Below are 15,601 nucleotides of genomic sequence, written 5' to 3' on the forward strand. Positions count from 1 at the left end.
GTCCCCCCAGCATGATTATTTTTCAAAGTCCCTGCAACATGATGGGACCACTAGAGAAACCACACTAGGCCGTTCTGTCAGAAGATTAAATGTAGGAAACGTAGGTCCCCATGGATTTAAATGACACCCCCATTCATGTCCAAAACATTTTTCCCCCATCTGTTACCTTCTGATTCTAGGACATTTCCACGTTGTTGTCTTCTCCAGGCTGACAGGGCAGGATATCAATATAAGGTTTTTGCATGAGTTGCTTTATTTTAATTTTTTTTAAGGGCAGAAATCATGAACTGGGTCTGACCGACCCAAATTTTTAATTGCATTGTTAGGGGTCTCTATATTAGCCTCACAGTGGCCAGATGTAATACGAGCACACCAGAGCACACCTCCAAAAGCGCTTTGACTTCTGCCCATAGTGCCAAAATGTGAAAGTTATTTTGTAGACAGTAGACACATATTTACCAATGCAGCTTCCTCATGTCTGCCAGCTGCATACAGTGCTCGGCTCTAGCCTGGCGAAGACCTGCACTCAGAGCTGCATCCTTTTCTAGTTGATTCCTGTTAAAGCTTGAATGCACCTGAGCCTCCAGTCAGGCCCGGTTCTTCCTACAGGCCGACGAAGCAGCGGCTTCTGTCCCAACTCTGTCTGCCCAGTGTCCCCCCAGTGCCCCCCCAGTGCCTCCCCAGTGTCTCCCTAGTGCCAGTGTCCCGCCAGTGCCTCCACAGAGCCTCCCCAGTGTCCCCACAGTGCCTCCCCAATGGACCCCCAGTGCCTCCACAGTGTCCCCACTGTCCCCCCAGTGCCTCCACAGTGTCTCCTCATTTTTTGGGACAGAGTAAAAAATCGCGAAAAATCCTGCTTGGGGCGCCAGATTGCTCAGGACCGGCCCTGCCTCCAGTGTATGGAGATGAAGGGAGTGCTTTGGAAATACCTATTCTAAAGCCTGGTGCTGTTTCACTTCGATCATCAGATTCTCACGCAATTCCATGTCCTTGGATGCTTTCACAGCTGTGTGGTCAGTTCTGTCAAGAGTAGTGTGGCAGTGTGCAATAAGGAAAAAGGAGGGGACTTTCAAAGAAAGATAAGAAATACAGAGCAGGAGAGGAAGGTTTAAGATTTGAGAGAGTACCTTCAACTTAGTGCTACAGGTAGGCTACCTACAGCATTTTACTTTTTTATTTTACGTATTGGAGTGCCTCTTCAGTCTTCACTCAAATACCATTAGTTCACTTAAATAGTTGTAGTAATATTCATACATTTTTATTATAATTAAATTGTATTGTTTCAATTTTATTTGTATTGCTTTGTATTGGTCTAGTTCATGAATTTAGGATACATGGACATGATGAGAGAGTGAGACAGAATGTGTCCAGACCCTTTCTGGACACATTCTGTCTCAATCTCTCATCATGTCTTTTGATATCACAGACTTTTGATTTATAGCCTGGGAAACACTTAATATCACCATCTTGTAGGGTGTAGGGTGTCAGGTCTATGTATTGTAGGGTGTAGGGGGTCAGGTCTATGTATTGTAGGGTGTAGGGGGTCAGGTCTATGTATTGTAGGGTGTAGGGGGTCAGGTCTATGTATTGTAGGGTGTAGGGGGTCAGGTCTATGTATTGTAGGGTGTAGGGAGTCAGGTCTATGTATTGTAGGGTGTAGGGGGTCAGGTCTATGTATTGTAGGGTGTAGGGGGTCAGGTCTATGTATTGTAGGGTGTAGGGGGTCAGGTCTATGTATTGTAGGGTGTAGGGTGTCAGGTCTATGTATTGTAGGGTGTAGGGGGTCAGGTCTATGTATTGTAGGGTGTAGGGGGTCAGGTCTATGTATTGTAGGGTGTAGGGGGTCAGGTCTATGTATTGTAGGGTGTAGGGAGTCAGGTCTATGTATTGTAGGGTGTAGGGGGTCAGGTCTATGTATTGTAGGGTGTAGGGGGTCAGTGTAAATGAGTCCGTTTGATGAGGGCTAGGTGAACAGAAATGACACTCCAGAGATTTAGAAAATGTAGTTTTATTCTTATTTTGCAAGCTGTTCAAAAATAATGTTCAAAAATCATTCTTCCGAATAGGGTTTCACACAAAAGGTAGTTCACGAAAAAGGAAACAAAAAACTTACAGACCTCTAATCAAGCCTAAGTTTAAAGCTGAACCTTTCACTGAGGGTGTGTTTTAAACAACACGACAGTCTAGCTATACTCTGAGCTACTGACTGTTCTCTATAAGGGCAGAGCTATCCAGCATTGTGCCCTTCTCCTCCCTCTACTACCTGAAACTGGCATCCCTTCCCCACCCACAATCTGGGCCTTTCAATTGTTGGGTCAAACCAACAGTCTTGAGCTCTGGTTGAAGACTATAGTTTCACCAACCTCTCTAGCCAAAATAAACACAGAAAACATTTCCCAAACCTTACAGACATCATAATCCACAAGGTAACTATAATCATGTTTTTAGCAAACAACTCTTCATTCATAATATAAAGATACAAATCCACACCCACACACCCCCATAAGTGGTAAGACCCAATTAGGTTCCTCCACCAGCCTATAAAAGGATCCCCGGAATCAGCTGTGACTGTTTTGGATGATCAACCCAAAAACAGGGAGTAAGTTTGGTTGAGCAATGAGATTTTTCTTTAACACAATAAATATATATTTCAACTGAGTTTGTCCATCATTTGTAATGCATAACATAACATAAAACATAAAATACTGGGGGTACAAAGACATAAGTGGGAAAGTCAATCTGTCTTTACCACAGTCAGGTCTATGTATTGTAGGGTGTAGGGGGTGTATGTATTGTAGGGTGTAGGGGGTCAGGTCTATGTATTGTAGGGTGTAGGGAGTCAGGTCTATGTATTGTAGGGTGTAGGGGGTCAGGTCTATGTATTGTAGGGTGTAGGGGGTCAGGTCTATGTATTGTAGGGTGTAGGGAGTCAGGTCTATGTAGTGTAGGGTGTAGGGGGTCAGGTCTATGTATTGTAGGGTGTAGGGAGTCAGGTCTATGTATTGTAGGGTGTAGGGGGTCAGGTCTATGTATTGTAGGGTGTAGGGGGTCAGGTCTATGTATTGTAGGGTGTAGGGGGTCAGGTCTATGTATTGTAGGGTGTAGGGAGTCAGGTCTATGTATTGTAGGGTGTAGGGAGTCAGGTCTATGTATTGTAGGGTGTAGGGGGTCAGGTCTATGTATTGTAGGGTGTAGGGGGTCAGGTCTATGTATTGTAGGGTGTAGGGGGTCAGGTCTATGTATTGTAGGGTGTAGGGAGTCAGGTCTATGTATTGTAGGGTGTAGGGGGTCAGGTATATGTATTGTAGGGTGTAGGGGGTCAGGTCTATGTATTGTAGGGTGTAGGGGGTCAGGTCTATGTATTGTAGGGTGTAGGGGGTCAGGTCTATGTATTGTAGGGTGTAGGGGGTCAGGTCTATGTATTGTAGGGTGTAGGGAGTCAGGTCTATGTATTGTAGGGTGTAGGGAGTCAGGTCTATGTATTGTAGGGTGTAGGGAGTCAGGTCTATGTATTGTAGGGTGTAGGGGGTCAGGTCTATGTATTGTAGGGTGTAGGGGGTCAGGTCTATGTATTGTAGGGTGTAGGGGGTCAGGTCTATGTATTGTAGGGTGTAGGGAGTCAGGTCTATGTATTGTAGGGTGTAGGGGGTCAGGTATATGTATTGTAGGGTGTAGGGGGTCAGGTCTATGTATTGTAGGGTGTAGGGGGTCAGGTCTATGTATTGTAGGGTGTAGGGGGTCAGGTCTATGTATTGTAGGGTGTAGGGGGTCAGGTCTATGTATTGTAGGGTGTAGGGAGTCAGGTCTATGTATTGTAGGGTGTAGGGTGTAGGGGGTCAGGTCTATGTATTGTAGGGTGTAGGGAGTCAGGTCTATGTATTGTAGGGTGTAGGGGGTCAGGTCTATGTATTGTAGGGTGTAGGGGGTCAGGTCTATGTATTGTAGGGTGTAGGGGGTCAGGTCTATGTATTGTAGGGTGTAGGGGGTCAGGTCTATGTATTGTAGGGTGTAGGGGGTCAGGTCTATGTATTGTAGGGTGTAGGGAGTCAGGTCTATGTATTGTAGGGTGTAGGGAGTCAGGTCTATGTATTGTAGGGTGTAGGGGGTCAGGTCTATGTATTGTAGGGTGTAGGGGGTCAGGTCTATGTATTGTAGGGTGTAGGGGGTCAGGTCTATGTATTGTAGGGTGTAGGGAGTCAGGTCTATGTATTGTAGGGTGTAGGGGGTCAGGTATATGTATTGTAGGGTGTAGGGGGTCAGGTCTATGTATTGTAGGGTGTAGGGGGTCAGGTCTATGTATTGTAGGGTGTAGGGGGTCAGGTCTATGTATTGTAGGGTGTAGGGAGTCAGGTCTATGTATTGTAGGGTGTAGGGTGTAGGGAGTAGGGAGTCAGGTCTATGTATTGTAGGGTGTAGGGAGTCAGGTCTATGTATTGTAGGGTGTAGGGAGTCAGGTCTATGTATTGTAGGGTGTAGGGAGTCAGGTCTTTATATGTTTTTGCTTGTAAAATGTGTTATATTGATTTTGGCAACACAAAATCTTTCTCAAATGTCATAAATACATATACAGTACCTAACATCTGAAACAAGTACTGGTGCCTTAGTTTACTCATACGTTAATATAGATCATGAAATGTAGCAAATTTGTTAACGTGTTTGTAATGGTCCAAAAACATGACAGACACAACATTTGCACGTGTAGCTCATCTGGTTCAAATGTTACAGCCAAAACAGTTTTAGTTAGCAGCCATATTGGATTTGGCCGCAGCTGTACATTAATGTCAGATGCTGTGACACTTTGTGATACTTGAATAAATGTTTCATACCATATGTTGTAATAATTCTGACCTTTATTGCATTTGTCTTTAGTCCTGTCCATTTTTTGCATTATTCAATTTAGGGGGGCGTAGTAACAATTTGATAGATTTGTAGACTTTGTGGGCCGAGGTGCGCTGCTTTTCTTTTCTACCTTTTTACCTTTCTACCTTCATTACACAGTAGGTTGTGACAATCTTTATGTATGAAATATAAGCTTTTGGCTAAATTGGCTAAACACATTTTACAAGCAAAAACAGCAGCACAAGATTTTCGTTTTTTGGTTATATACATTTCTGGCTTGTGACAAAATACTGCAGGATATTATGAGTAGAACTTTTAACCCAAAGTCCAGAAGGGTATTATCTATGAAAAAATGCATTGAATGTGTAGTGCCCATGACGCGGGAACGAAACTGAACGAAAAGGGACCTCACAATATGGCCTAGTGTGGGAGTTTCTCTATTCAATTGAGTTGTGATATACAATACTGAACAGCCATCTCTGCTATCTCGCACACAGACTTGTAAAATCTAACCAACAGTGAAAAGATGACTCTGCATCATACAATTAACAGTGACCTTTGTATATTCCATTTCTGACATCCCGCTCTGTTCAGATTTCCATTGCTAACCAGCTCCTACTACGGGATCAAAACAAACAAGTCTGTGCCATACTGTGAGAGAATTGTGTTTTAACTGTTTTCATTTGTGTTTCCACTGCAATGGGAACTGGAACTCCCTTTGAAAAACTAGAGTGACATCAATGTAAATGGTAAATGGTAAATGGTGCATTTATATAGCGCCTTTATCCAAGGCGCTTTACATAGATTGTGCATTACATTCACCCATTCACACACACATTCATACACCGATTGCGGCGGAAGCCATGCAAGGTACCAACCAGCACATCGGGAGCAATTTGGGGTTCAGTGTCTTGCCCAAGGACACTTCGACATGTAGCCAGGAGGAGCCGGGATTCGAACCGCCGACCCATGGATCATTGGACGACCTGCTCTACCTCTTGAGCCACCGTCGCCCATGTAGTTTTAGTCGTGGGACCACAGTATTTATCTATCTATACATTGCAGAAACATCTACTGTATCTGAATCAGAATCTGTATTGTATTGTCACATCACAGGTTTACAGGTGTAAAGAAGTGGGTGAAATAATTTTTTGTGCAAGCTCCATTGTTTTCATGTATGTGTGTCATAGGCGCCGGAGGGGGGGGTCATTTGAGTTTGAATGTCCCCGCACTATTGGGGGAAGCCTGGTCTATTTATTTATTTTTACTGGTACTGGTGCATGCCATGGTCTAGCACCGTTTCCATTTTGCTGGAACTATTTGACTATACCAAACAACTTCAAACTTGTATCGCAGATGAGGGTGCATGTGCCGTGTTGAGTGGGAAGTCAGACCAATACTGAAAAACTGAAAAAATACCTTCTACTTGTTTGTGAGGTATGCAGGCATCGGCTTCTCTAATTGGCCAATTCGACCCATCGGCTTCACTAGCCGAGCTTTGTTGCACGTTTGTGCCTCACAGTCACAAGTTGTGGACAATGTCCATGTATAGAACAGATAAAGAAATATACAGTTGATCAGAAATTGATCAGCTTAATACCATAGCTTCACATGAATGGAGGTGCTTTGCTGAGTGACAATAAAGTACTATAGACGAATAACAGTAGTAATTATCCATAATGTATAAATGATGGATAAGGGAGCCTGATGGAGGGGAAAGGAACTGGTCGGAATAACGTGTTCCTTCCACGCGCTACGTCCGGCCGGGGAAACTCCCCCCTGTCAGGTGAAAAGAAGCAGCTTGGACTCCTCATGCATAGAAGGAAGCATGAGGTCAGTCTGCTGCCCCCCCAGGTTCACAGAGGAAGTGTAGCGCCATACATTAGATAATTGACACTCGGTGAAAATATGGGTTACAAAATTGTGGGATAAAAAAACTAGATAAAGTGCCCCTCGGGGCACAGGTCTCCACCAGGGCAGGTCAGGTTGTGGCCTCCTGGTGGCGCTATAATAGGCCAATGTGAAAAGGGTGCCATTTCTTCTTACGCCTTGGATGGCAATTGGATGATTTGAGGCATTTTGTTCCAAAAATGTGTTTTGCAAAAATACACCTGTTGGTGGCGCTATAACAGGCCAATGTGGTGGGATATATTCCTCAGCCTAGTAGGAAAGTCTGTGAAAGATTTCACATAAATTGCACGCTGCTACATGATTTGAGGCTTTTTGTTCAAAACGGGCCAATCCTGCAAACTTTGAAAGTCAATGTTAGCCAATTAGGATGGAATATGAATTATCGGACAGATCCGGCTTGAACACATGACTATAGACTAGAGATATTGTGTAATGATTTTGCAGGATTTTTAGACAGAATCTGGAGGAGTAATATAAAAAAAATGTTTTTCAAAGTTCCTGGTGGCGCCCCGAAAATTTGGGGCAGAGGTTTATCGTTGGCATCCAGGGAGTGTGTGTGCAAAATATGGCATCGACCGGGTTAATGGATAGTAGTGGATCTCTATATGGATAGAAAAGAATAGTAGTGGATTTGGATTTGGATCAGCAGTAGTAAAAATCATACACACAGTTTTTTGTGTTGACTCTTTGAGTGATTTCCAACAGCAGGGCCTAACACCTATATAATACTTTACATCATTATTCCCCTCAACCGGATCGGTTTGGCCAGGTTGATGGTTAAGCAACCGTGCCAACTGACCATCTGTTAAAGTTGTATCACCATTTCATGGTGCAGACTCAGGAAAAGCCTATTCAAAACAGGTGGCCAGCTATCAGCAAAAAAAAGACCACAGAATCCCTTTATTGAGCAATAAGAATAAATAATTAAACAAAATTAAACAAAGCTGTGTAATAATTGAACGTGTGCATACTCTCTGTGCTGGCCACCCCTGTTTTGTGCAGACCAGTGCAGATCTTGAACATCAGTCATTATGACCAAATTAGGGTTATAATCAGGTTTTAAATCGTATAGTTTGTCCTGCATAATGTGCCTGGGAACTTCTAAATGGTTACTGTTATGGTTGTTGTTTCGTGTTATTTCTTTAGTAGTTTTAAGTGTGTGGAAATTTGCAGGCAGGTCCATCTCATGACTGTTAGAGAAGCTCAACACTCCATCAAACAGCATTCCAAGAGTATAAGATAGATTTAGTTTTATAGAGTAAAAACAGCTGGCTTTTCACGCACGCACGCACGCACGCACGCACGCACGCACGCACGCACGCACAGTTCCGGCAACTCAAGTTTCGTAGTGAGACACAAACATTTTGGATGCTGTCAGAGCCGATGACAGCAACCTCAACACTTGGCTCTGGAATCTGGAATCTGTGTTAGGAGTTCAAGTTTAAACTTTCTCCTGGTAATTCACCATAACCACCACTCCTTCTGCAACCTCAGAAACTATACAGTATGTATAGTTTCTTAGCAAAGGAGAATGCCTCTGAGGTGACTTTCATTAATTTTGCCAACAGCAAGTGAGCGGATGGGCACTTAAGTGCATAATAATAGCAACTATTAAAATGTTCATATATCAAATACCGACCTTTTGAAATGACTTAATTAAATTCATATATGTAGTTATGCAACTGTATCTCATGTCCTTTCTCTCTGTCTTTCTTTCTCCAGGGCTCCCAGTGTTCCTAAGCCACCTCCTGTAGCTCCAAAGGTATAGTATGATGTCACTGAAGCGAAAGCATAACTGTACAGCAAAACTACTATATTCAGCAACAAGTATATGAAGTAAATACTGGTAGTTTTACATTTTACATTTGTGCTTGATTGCTGGTAGATTGATTATCTATCTTTAATTGTTTATTTTGCCCTTTTGAAATGATGCTATACTACATACTGTACGTCAGTGTTGCATGGAAAACTCAGATTCTGCATTGTGTATTATCCTTTCCGAGATAAAAAGGTGAAAACACTGATGCTTCTGTGGAATAGTCTAGTTTTAAATTTGTGTATAATGTTGTATTATGTTACTGAATAAATCTTATCTCTTAATTTTGTTCAAAGTCTTAATTTGGCAATTGCAACATACTTATTTCAACGACCAACAAAAATCCTAAGAGGCATCTGCGTTGTGATTGTGTATGTGTGTGTATTTTGCATGCTGTTTCTACACTGATAGGGTGACACATCATCAAACATCATAAAGCCAGTGGCTCTCACCCATCCCCCTCCCCCACCCCACCATCCCCCACCCCTCTCCTCCATCAACCCCACTGTCCCGTTCAACAAGCCTCCCAAACCGTATGGAGGCTGTGGGACGGCGTGTGACTACCCGCCGTCGCGGTCCCCGTTCACCGCCTCCATCCCTTCGCCATCCTCCGCCTTCACTCCCGCCTCCGTCTCCCGTACGACCCCTTCCCCTGGTTCTCACCCCTCCTCCTCCACCTCCTCCTCCTCCCCCCCTGGCCTCGTGGCGCCCCAGCCGTCGGTCTATAACACGCCAATCAACCTCTACTCCAATGAAAATGCATGTGAGGTGGCCATGGGGCAGAGGCGGGGCCTGTTGGAGAGTCAGGGCCTGTTGGAGAGTCAGGGCGGAGCCTTGCCACCGCAGTTCAATGGGTGAGTGGCCGACACTTAAGACAAATGAATCACTTTCTGGTGCGTCATTGATCAATGACTTTCTCTGTATTGATGATTGGGGAAAAACTTATACTACTTGTCTGGAACAGACTTGCTTGCCCACAATTTCTTTATTGGATTGCATTTATAAAGCGCTTTTCTACTACTTAAAGTGCTTACAATGGTCCATTCATTCAGACATTGGGAATTTGTGAGGTGAAGTGGCGAACATTCACACACCAATGGTGGCAACCACTGGATTCACTGGGTTCAGTGTCTTGCCTAAGGACACTTTGTCATGTAGACAGGAGGAGCCGGGATTCTAACCGCCGACCCATGGAACATTGGACGACCTGCTCTACCTCCTGAGCCACAGCCGCAGGCAGTGGGCAGTCAAAACCTGTCTTAGCATTTGCCATACATTCCCTCAGGTTTATACTGTTATAGCACTGCAAATATGATGGAAATGTAAAGAGGCAGGTTATGTGGTAATGCCACATGATACAGAACAAGACTGGCTCTTATAAGGAGGGAAGTGAGACTGCAATTACAATTGCATTGCATTCGCCACTTCCAACCTTTCAGTATTATTGGCTCTTTCCACTAAACTAACATCAGCATGTCCTGTGAAAATGTACTGTAGCTATTGTAGGAGTCGTAGTGTAGTAAAAGTCAATCAATGAATGAATTTCTATAACTTACTGCATATGCTATAATTTGTAGTGGACAGTGGCAGTGGACAGACACACATTAACTGTAGTTGTTGTCATCTTCATCTCATTTGTCCATTGGTATCTTTCCCTCACGCGAATATTGACTTTTCTGTTTACTTTATGCTATGCTTGATCCTTGAACCTTGAATGCTGTTTTTCACATTCTCTCTCTTTTGCGTTTGCCCTCCATTATAGTAATCTCATCTCGACTGTGTTATCTTTCACTTTCCCGACCCCAAAACCCTCTCTCTTTCATTTGACCGACTGGTGTAGCTGAGGCCATGACTAAGCTGTGTATATTTAGCTTGTATTGGGTCTGTAACTTTAGATGTCTGGGGATCAGTGTGCATTAGGTAGTCGTTCAGTAAGGCTAAGGTTAGCTTTGGATCTATTTAAATTTACAAGGGTATTCTGCATCTGAACAGAAAGTCAGTTAGTCTGTGAAGGTCTTAGCTTTTGATCTGTAGATTTATGAGGGTATATCCAGTCTAAATGCTGCAGTAGCTCTTCTCATACCAGACCAGACATCACAGATTAGTCATCATTCAGACACAAATCTGAGCAAAATGTAGATCCATCCATGGGTAACTTGGGCGATCCTCCTGTTTTTCTTCTCATCTCTGACAGACTGTCAATGGTCTTTGCAATATCTTGTCTTTTTGTGACATCAGGTCAACAGACCCAAATGATCTGTATAAATATGACCTTACACCTTCTCTGTTTTGGAAAAGAGGGTGCTATGACTGAGTCATATGTCTAGCATTCAAAACCAGTTATATTTGCAATGTATTGGAAGACTTTCTACTGAGAGAATTAATTGTATATATTGATGATATAAGTATTTGTTTCCTGTTTTGGTTTATACTGAGCTTGGGTGAGTTTGCCAGGTGGACCTCTTCCACTGATTCCTGACATCAATCCTTGAGTATAGTTTGGGAAATGTGGGGGCGGGGAGGATTTAACTCTTCAAACACCGATTTCCAAAATGTATGTAACATATTTGTAGTGTATGCGAATGCCAAATTATAACATAGGTTACTGTTTTTTGTTGCCTTGTCTTGCTTCCATAAACAAATTATTATGTAAAAGCATATGTGCGCTTTAATGTGTTAGCCTATATTGTTGGCTATTAACTAATTTGATAATGTTATCTTCTTCTGGGAATTTAGGCCAATGTATGCTTGGAGTGCAAGTGTCGAGTGATGCATCGTTCCAAGCATACATTGGCCTTTAAGTATTGTAATAGAAACACATTTCCCATTTGCACCCTGTCTTTCTTACAGTGGAATTAATGTGAGTGTAAGTCCTTCCCAGCATCAGTGAATCTATGTATTTAGTTGTATTGCTACAGGTGTGCATGTGTGTTCATAGTTGCACGTTGCATGCATGTGTGAGCTGTGTGTAGTGAGCTTCTTTTCAAAGGGGTCATTTTTATCAATGTTCTCAAAGCTTAGTTTTATCTTTTATCCTGAAAACTTTGTGCTCTCTTTTTTCTTCTCGTTAAGGCTTTTTGTACAAGAGTTTTGAACAATGGAAGTCAGTGTTTCTCTCTCTCTCTCTCTCGTCCCCTCTTACTCTAATTATCTTCTCTCATTGCTCTGCAGACACATGCAACTCCTGGAGTCACAAAGTTAGTGTCTCAAGCATGTCTGATTGTTTCTGTGTGGAGTATGTCATGGCCACAGTAGGGCCTATCTGCATGCATTTGCTTCTGAATGAATTACTAGAAAGCTAAGCATTAATGGATTATTAGTTAACTGCCAAGCAATGCAAAATTATTATTATTAGGCTGTCTGTCTGCTTGTCTGTATCTATGTAATGAATACATTGGTTGGCCGGTTGGCCTAATAACAAACTAGCCAATTGCAGAATTGTTGTGCCTAAGATCTATAGGATACCATACCTATCAATAATAATCAACCTAATGGACAGTTGGCAGAACAATCGTCCCTATGGAATGTGGTCTGTCCTTATAATCCATCTTTCTGAGTCATGATTTGCAGGGCTGTACAGTAGTATTTCACTCACATTTGCCCCTAAAGAGAGAAGCTTGCAAACCAGAAACAACAGTGTGCTAGTAAAGATTATAACCTACTGTACTGTAATCCTGTACTGTACTATAACCTGTACAAAATAAAACATAATCAGAAAATCAAATAAACCAGACCATTACTGTAGGTGATTTTCTGAATCCTTCTTTTAGGAAGGTTTGCCAATGCGAATTATATGCCCATATTGCTAATCCATAATAGCAATAGGTTTCAAGGTCGATGAGATGTCCCTGATCATATCATAATGTAATAACCCGATTTCAGGCACACAGCAACACATGTGTGTGAGGTCAGCTACCATACAATCAATCATTTTGTCGTGTGTGTGTGTGTGTGTGTGTGTGTGTGTGTGTGTGTGTGTGTGTGTGTGTGTGTGTGTGTGTGTGTGTGTGTGTGTGTGTGTGTGTGTGTGTGTGTGTGTGTGTGTGTGTGTGTGTGTGTGTGTGCATGAGAGCGTGTGAGCATGCATGTCATAATTTATGTAGCTGGAGCTGTATTGTGTACAAATGCTGAGGCAGCAATGCAGCATGTACATTACAGATCACATACTGACTAGTCCCACAAGACAGGCTGACACACATACACACTGACTAACCGAGACACAAATGGTCAATGAGAAGCACACACATACGCACGCAGAACGGACACGCGCATGCATGCAAATTACGTATACATATGAAATACTTGCAAACCAAGCTCACACATAGTTGAGACACTCCCACTGCCACATAGCTGCTGGGTGGTGACATGAACGGGTCGGAGCTGTGTCCATAAATCCGCTCTGCCAGTGCATGTGTGTTTGTGTGTGTGTGAGTATTGATTTATTTACAGCAATACATGATAGCCTATTCGTAAACCAATCCTTTCAATGGTTTAGGTGTGCATGCGTGTGTGTGTGTGTGTGTGTGTGTGTGCATGTGTCATTACCCTAACAGTCTTACAGTTCTTCCTACAATGTTCCCCTTGTTAAAATGTGTGCGTGTGTGCGTGCGTGCGTGCATACGTGTGTGTTTATGTGACTGTGCGTGCGTCGTGCGTGCAGGTTTATGAGAGAGATGGAGTTTGTGGCCTTCCTTGGGTGTACTGTATGTGTGTGTATGTATTTATACAGCAGTGGGGTATGTGTGTACTGTGCATTTGCATTTATTGTTAGCTTATTTTCATTGGTTTTGTCCCAACAATGCACGCACATGCTCGACTGAAATGATACCTTAGTCAACAGACAAGACTTCAGTCTTCATATCTGGTCAGCTCATTTGCTCTCATGAACTGTAGAAGCCCTGAGAAAGGTAGTGAGCTCCCCCTTGTGGCCAAAAATGTAACTGGTCTTGGATGGTTACTTTACAGGCAGTAGTTTTTTTCTCACCTAGTTTGTGACATAATTATGTTTATTATGCGTATTATATATTTTCCCTTTTATCAAACCATTATATTTCTACCTCTTCCTTCTCCTCTTCTTCACTTCCCCTTCAGTGGACCTCATAGTATTCTGAAGTAAGTGTTTTTCACACATTTCTGGTATGACTTGATGTTTTCCCATTTCTTTCTGTAGTAGTCTACTTCCACTTATGATCTCTCTCGCTCTCGCTCTCGCTCTCGCTCTCGCTCTCGCTCTCGCTCTCGCTCTCGCTCTCGCTCTCGCTCTCTCTCTCTCTTTCCTTCATTTGTTTACAAGAAAACCCCCACCACCCAGGTAACACTGCTGTTTATAACAGACCTGTCAGTTATGGATAACACAGTGTGGTGTGATTTCCTGACCCCACTTTTTCTTCCGTTATGTTGACTGGAGTAACACTCATCATCACATCCCTTCTAAACATGAGATAATCGAACAAATTGAATTCTGGAAAGCTGTTTATATTAAAACCTTGATTTAAAGTAACCCTCTAAAACACTAATCGGTTATGTTGTGCTTGCCTCACATCATCACTATCGCCTTCCTGTTGTTTTTAATGAGAAGAGACAATAAAATTATCGCAAAAAAACGAATGTCATATGCTCATTTCTAATGATCATTTCTCAAAACGTTCTAATGTGTAAATATCTTCTAAAAGTGCCAATAGTCTGGTATTAACTTAATTGGCCAAACCATTACAGGTACCGTATATGCCTCCAGGGCCGTCATCCAGGCATCTTTATTGGGCCCCCTCCATTTTTCAAATCTCTTTAAGAAAATAATCAATCTACATGCTCACAGTGCAATGCGTTGAGTTTGGTGAAGACATGGACCCTAGTCTCACGTGTAGCCAGACAATAAAATTCAATGAATGGGCAAAAACTGGGCGGAGACCATTTTCTCCACTGTTCAAGCCCATACATTGAATTTAGATTCAGACGCAACAGTGGAGATCTCTCATCATCTGATTACACGAGACTATAGTGTCCTCAATCTGGGCATGTCATAGCCTAATATGCGAACATTTGGGGAAAATACGTAAACATTTGGAGAAAATATAGATCACGGTGCATGTGAGCTAGTAGATTTTCTTTTTTTTGTCAAATAGGTTTTTATTGAGAACAGATCATAAATTGTTACACAAACATTATGATATGAAATAATGTTTAATTTTATAGAAAACAAAAAAAAGGAAAGAAAAAATACAAAAAGAGAAAGAAAACCCTCAACCCTAGGGAAAGCCAGTCTGAAAAGGTATCCTGTCTATTAATTGTTTCTTGTCTCAAGTAATGGACAAGGGGCAGCCAAACCTTATCAAATTGTCTCTCTTTATTTCTCAGGAAATACCTTATACTCTCAAGATGAAGTGTACTAGTCATTTCATTTAGCCAATGCTTAAATGCAGGAGCCTCCTCCTTTTTCCAGTGAGTCAAAATTTGTTTTTTTGCTGTAATCAGATATGAGAGAGTTGTTTCTGTGCTCTCGTCAACATAGGCATTGAATCTGACAAACCCAGAATAATTAGTACAGGATCAGGGTCAATATGAATATTCGAGAGTGTCTCAAATATCTTAATTAATCCAAGCTTTTTTACATTGGATAATTTTGCTACATTTGTCATACAACAAAGTAGGGCATTCATTTAAGCTACAGGAAAAGAAAACAAATAAAAGTTGAAATATGGAGATTTATTATGGAGGTGTTCAGAAGTTAAGTTGCCTGTATACTGAAATGCCTCATCCTTTTCCAGGGTTCCCAGGAAGCACGTGACGGAAACAGACATCCACTTCTATCATGTGCCCTCTCACGGTGACGCCAGCAGGAAGCGCATCATGGAAGACACAGAAGACTGGCGCCCACGCACCGGCACCACCCAGTCCAGATCCTTTCGAATTCTGGCTCAGATCACGGGCACTGAGAACCGTGAGTACATTTATACACTGCACATACTGTACATATGCATGCATAATGGCTTGTAAGCCAGACTGATTAAATCCCAGAAGCAAGTCATGGAGAAACGT

The 15,601-nt window shown here is 42.4% G+C and overlaps 1 protein-coding gene across 3 annotated transcripts in view; it reads left to right on the plus strand.

The window, feature by feature from the left end:
- The window catches only part of pdlim5a (PDZ and LIM domain 5a), a 101,685-nt gene that overhangs the window by 53,159 nt on the left and 32,925 nt on the right, over positions 1–15,601 (plus strand). The window contains exons 4-8 of one of the 3 annotated variants that reach the window (XM_079517058.1): positions 8,473–8,512; positions 11,738–11,763; positions 13,658–13,678; positions 13,860–13,877; positions 15,331–15,503. In XM_079517058.1, coding sequence (XP_079373184.1) covers positions 8,473–8,512; positions 11,738–11,763; positions 13,658–13,678; positions 13,860–13,877; positions 15,331–15,503 — 278 coding nt within the window. Of the gene's footprint in view, positions 1–8,472; positions 8,513–8,977; positions 9,421–11,737; positions 11,764–13,657; positions 13,679–13,859; positions 13,878–15,330; positions 15,504–15,601 lie in introns of all 3 variants that reach the window. The other 2 variants (XM_079517059.1, XM_079517057.1) reach the window with 2 other exon arrangements.

Source organism: Electrona antarctica (genome assembly GCF_951216825.1).
Source record: "Electrona antarctica genome assembly, chromosome: 12".
Classification (NCBI taxonomy): domain Eukaryota; kingdom Metazoa; phylum Chordata; class Actinopteri; order Myctophiformes; family Myctophidae; genus Electrona; species Electrona antarctica.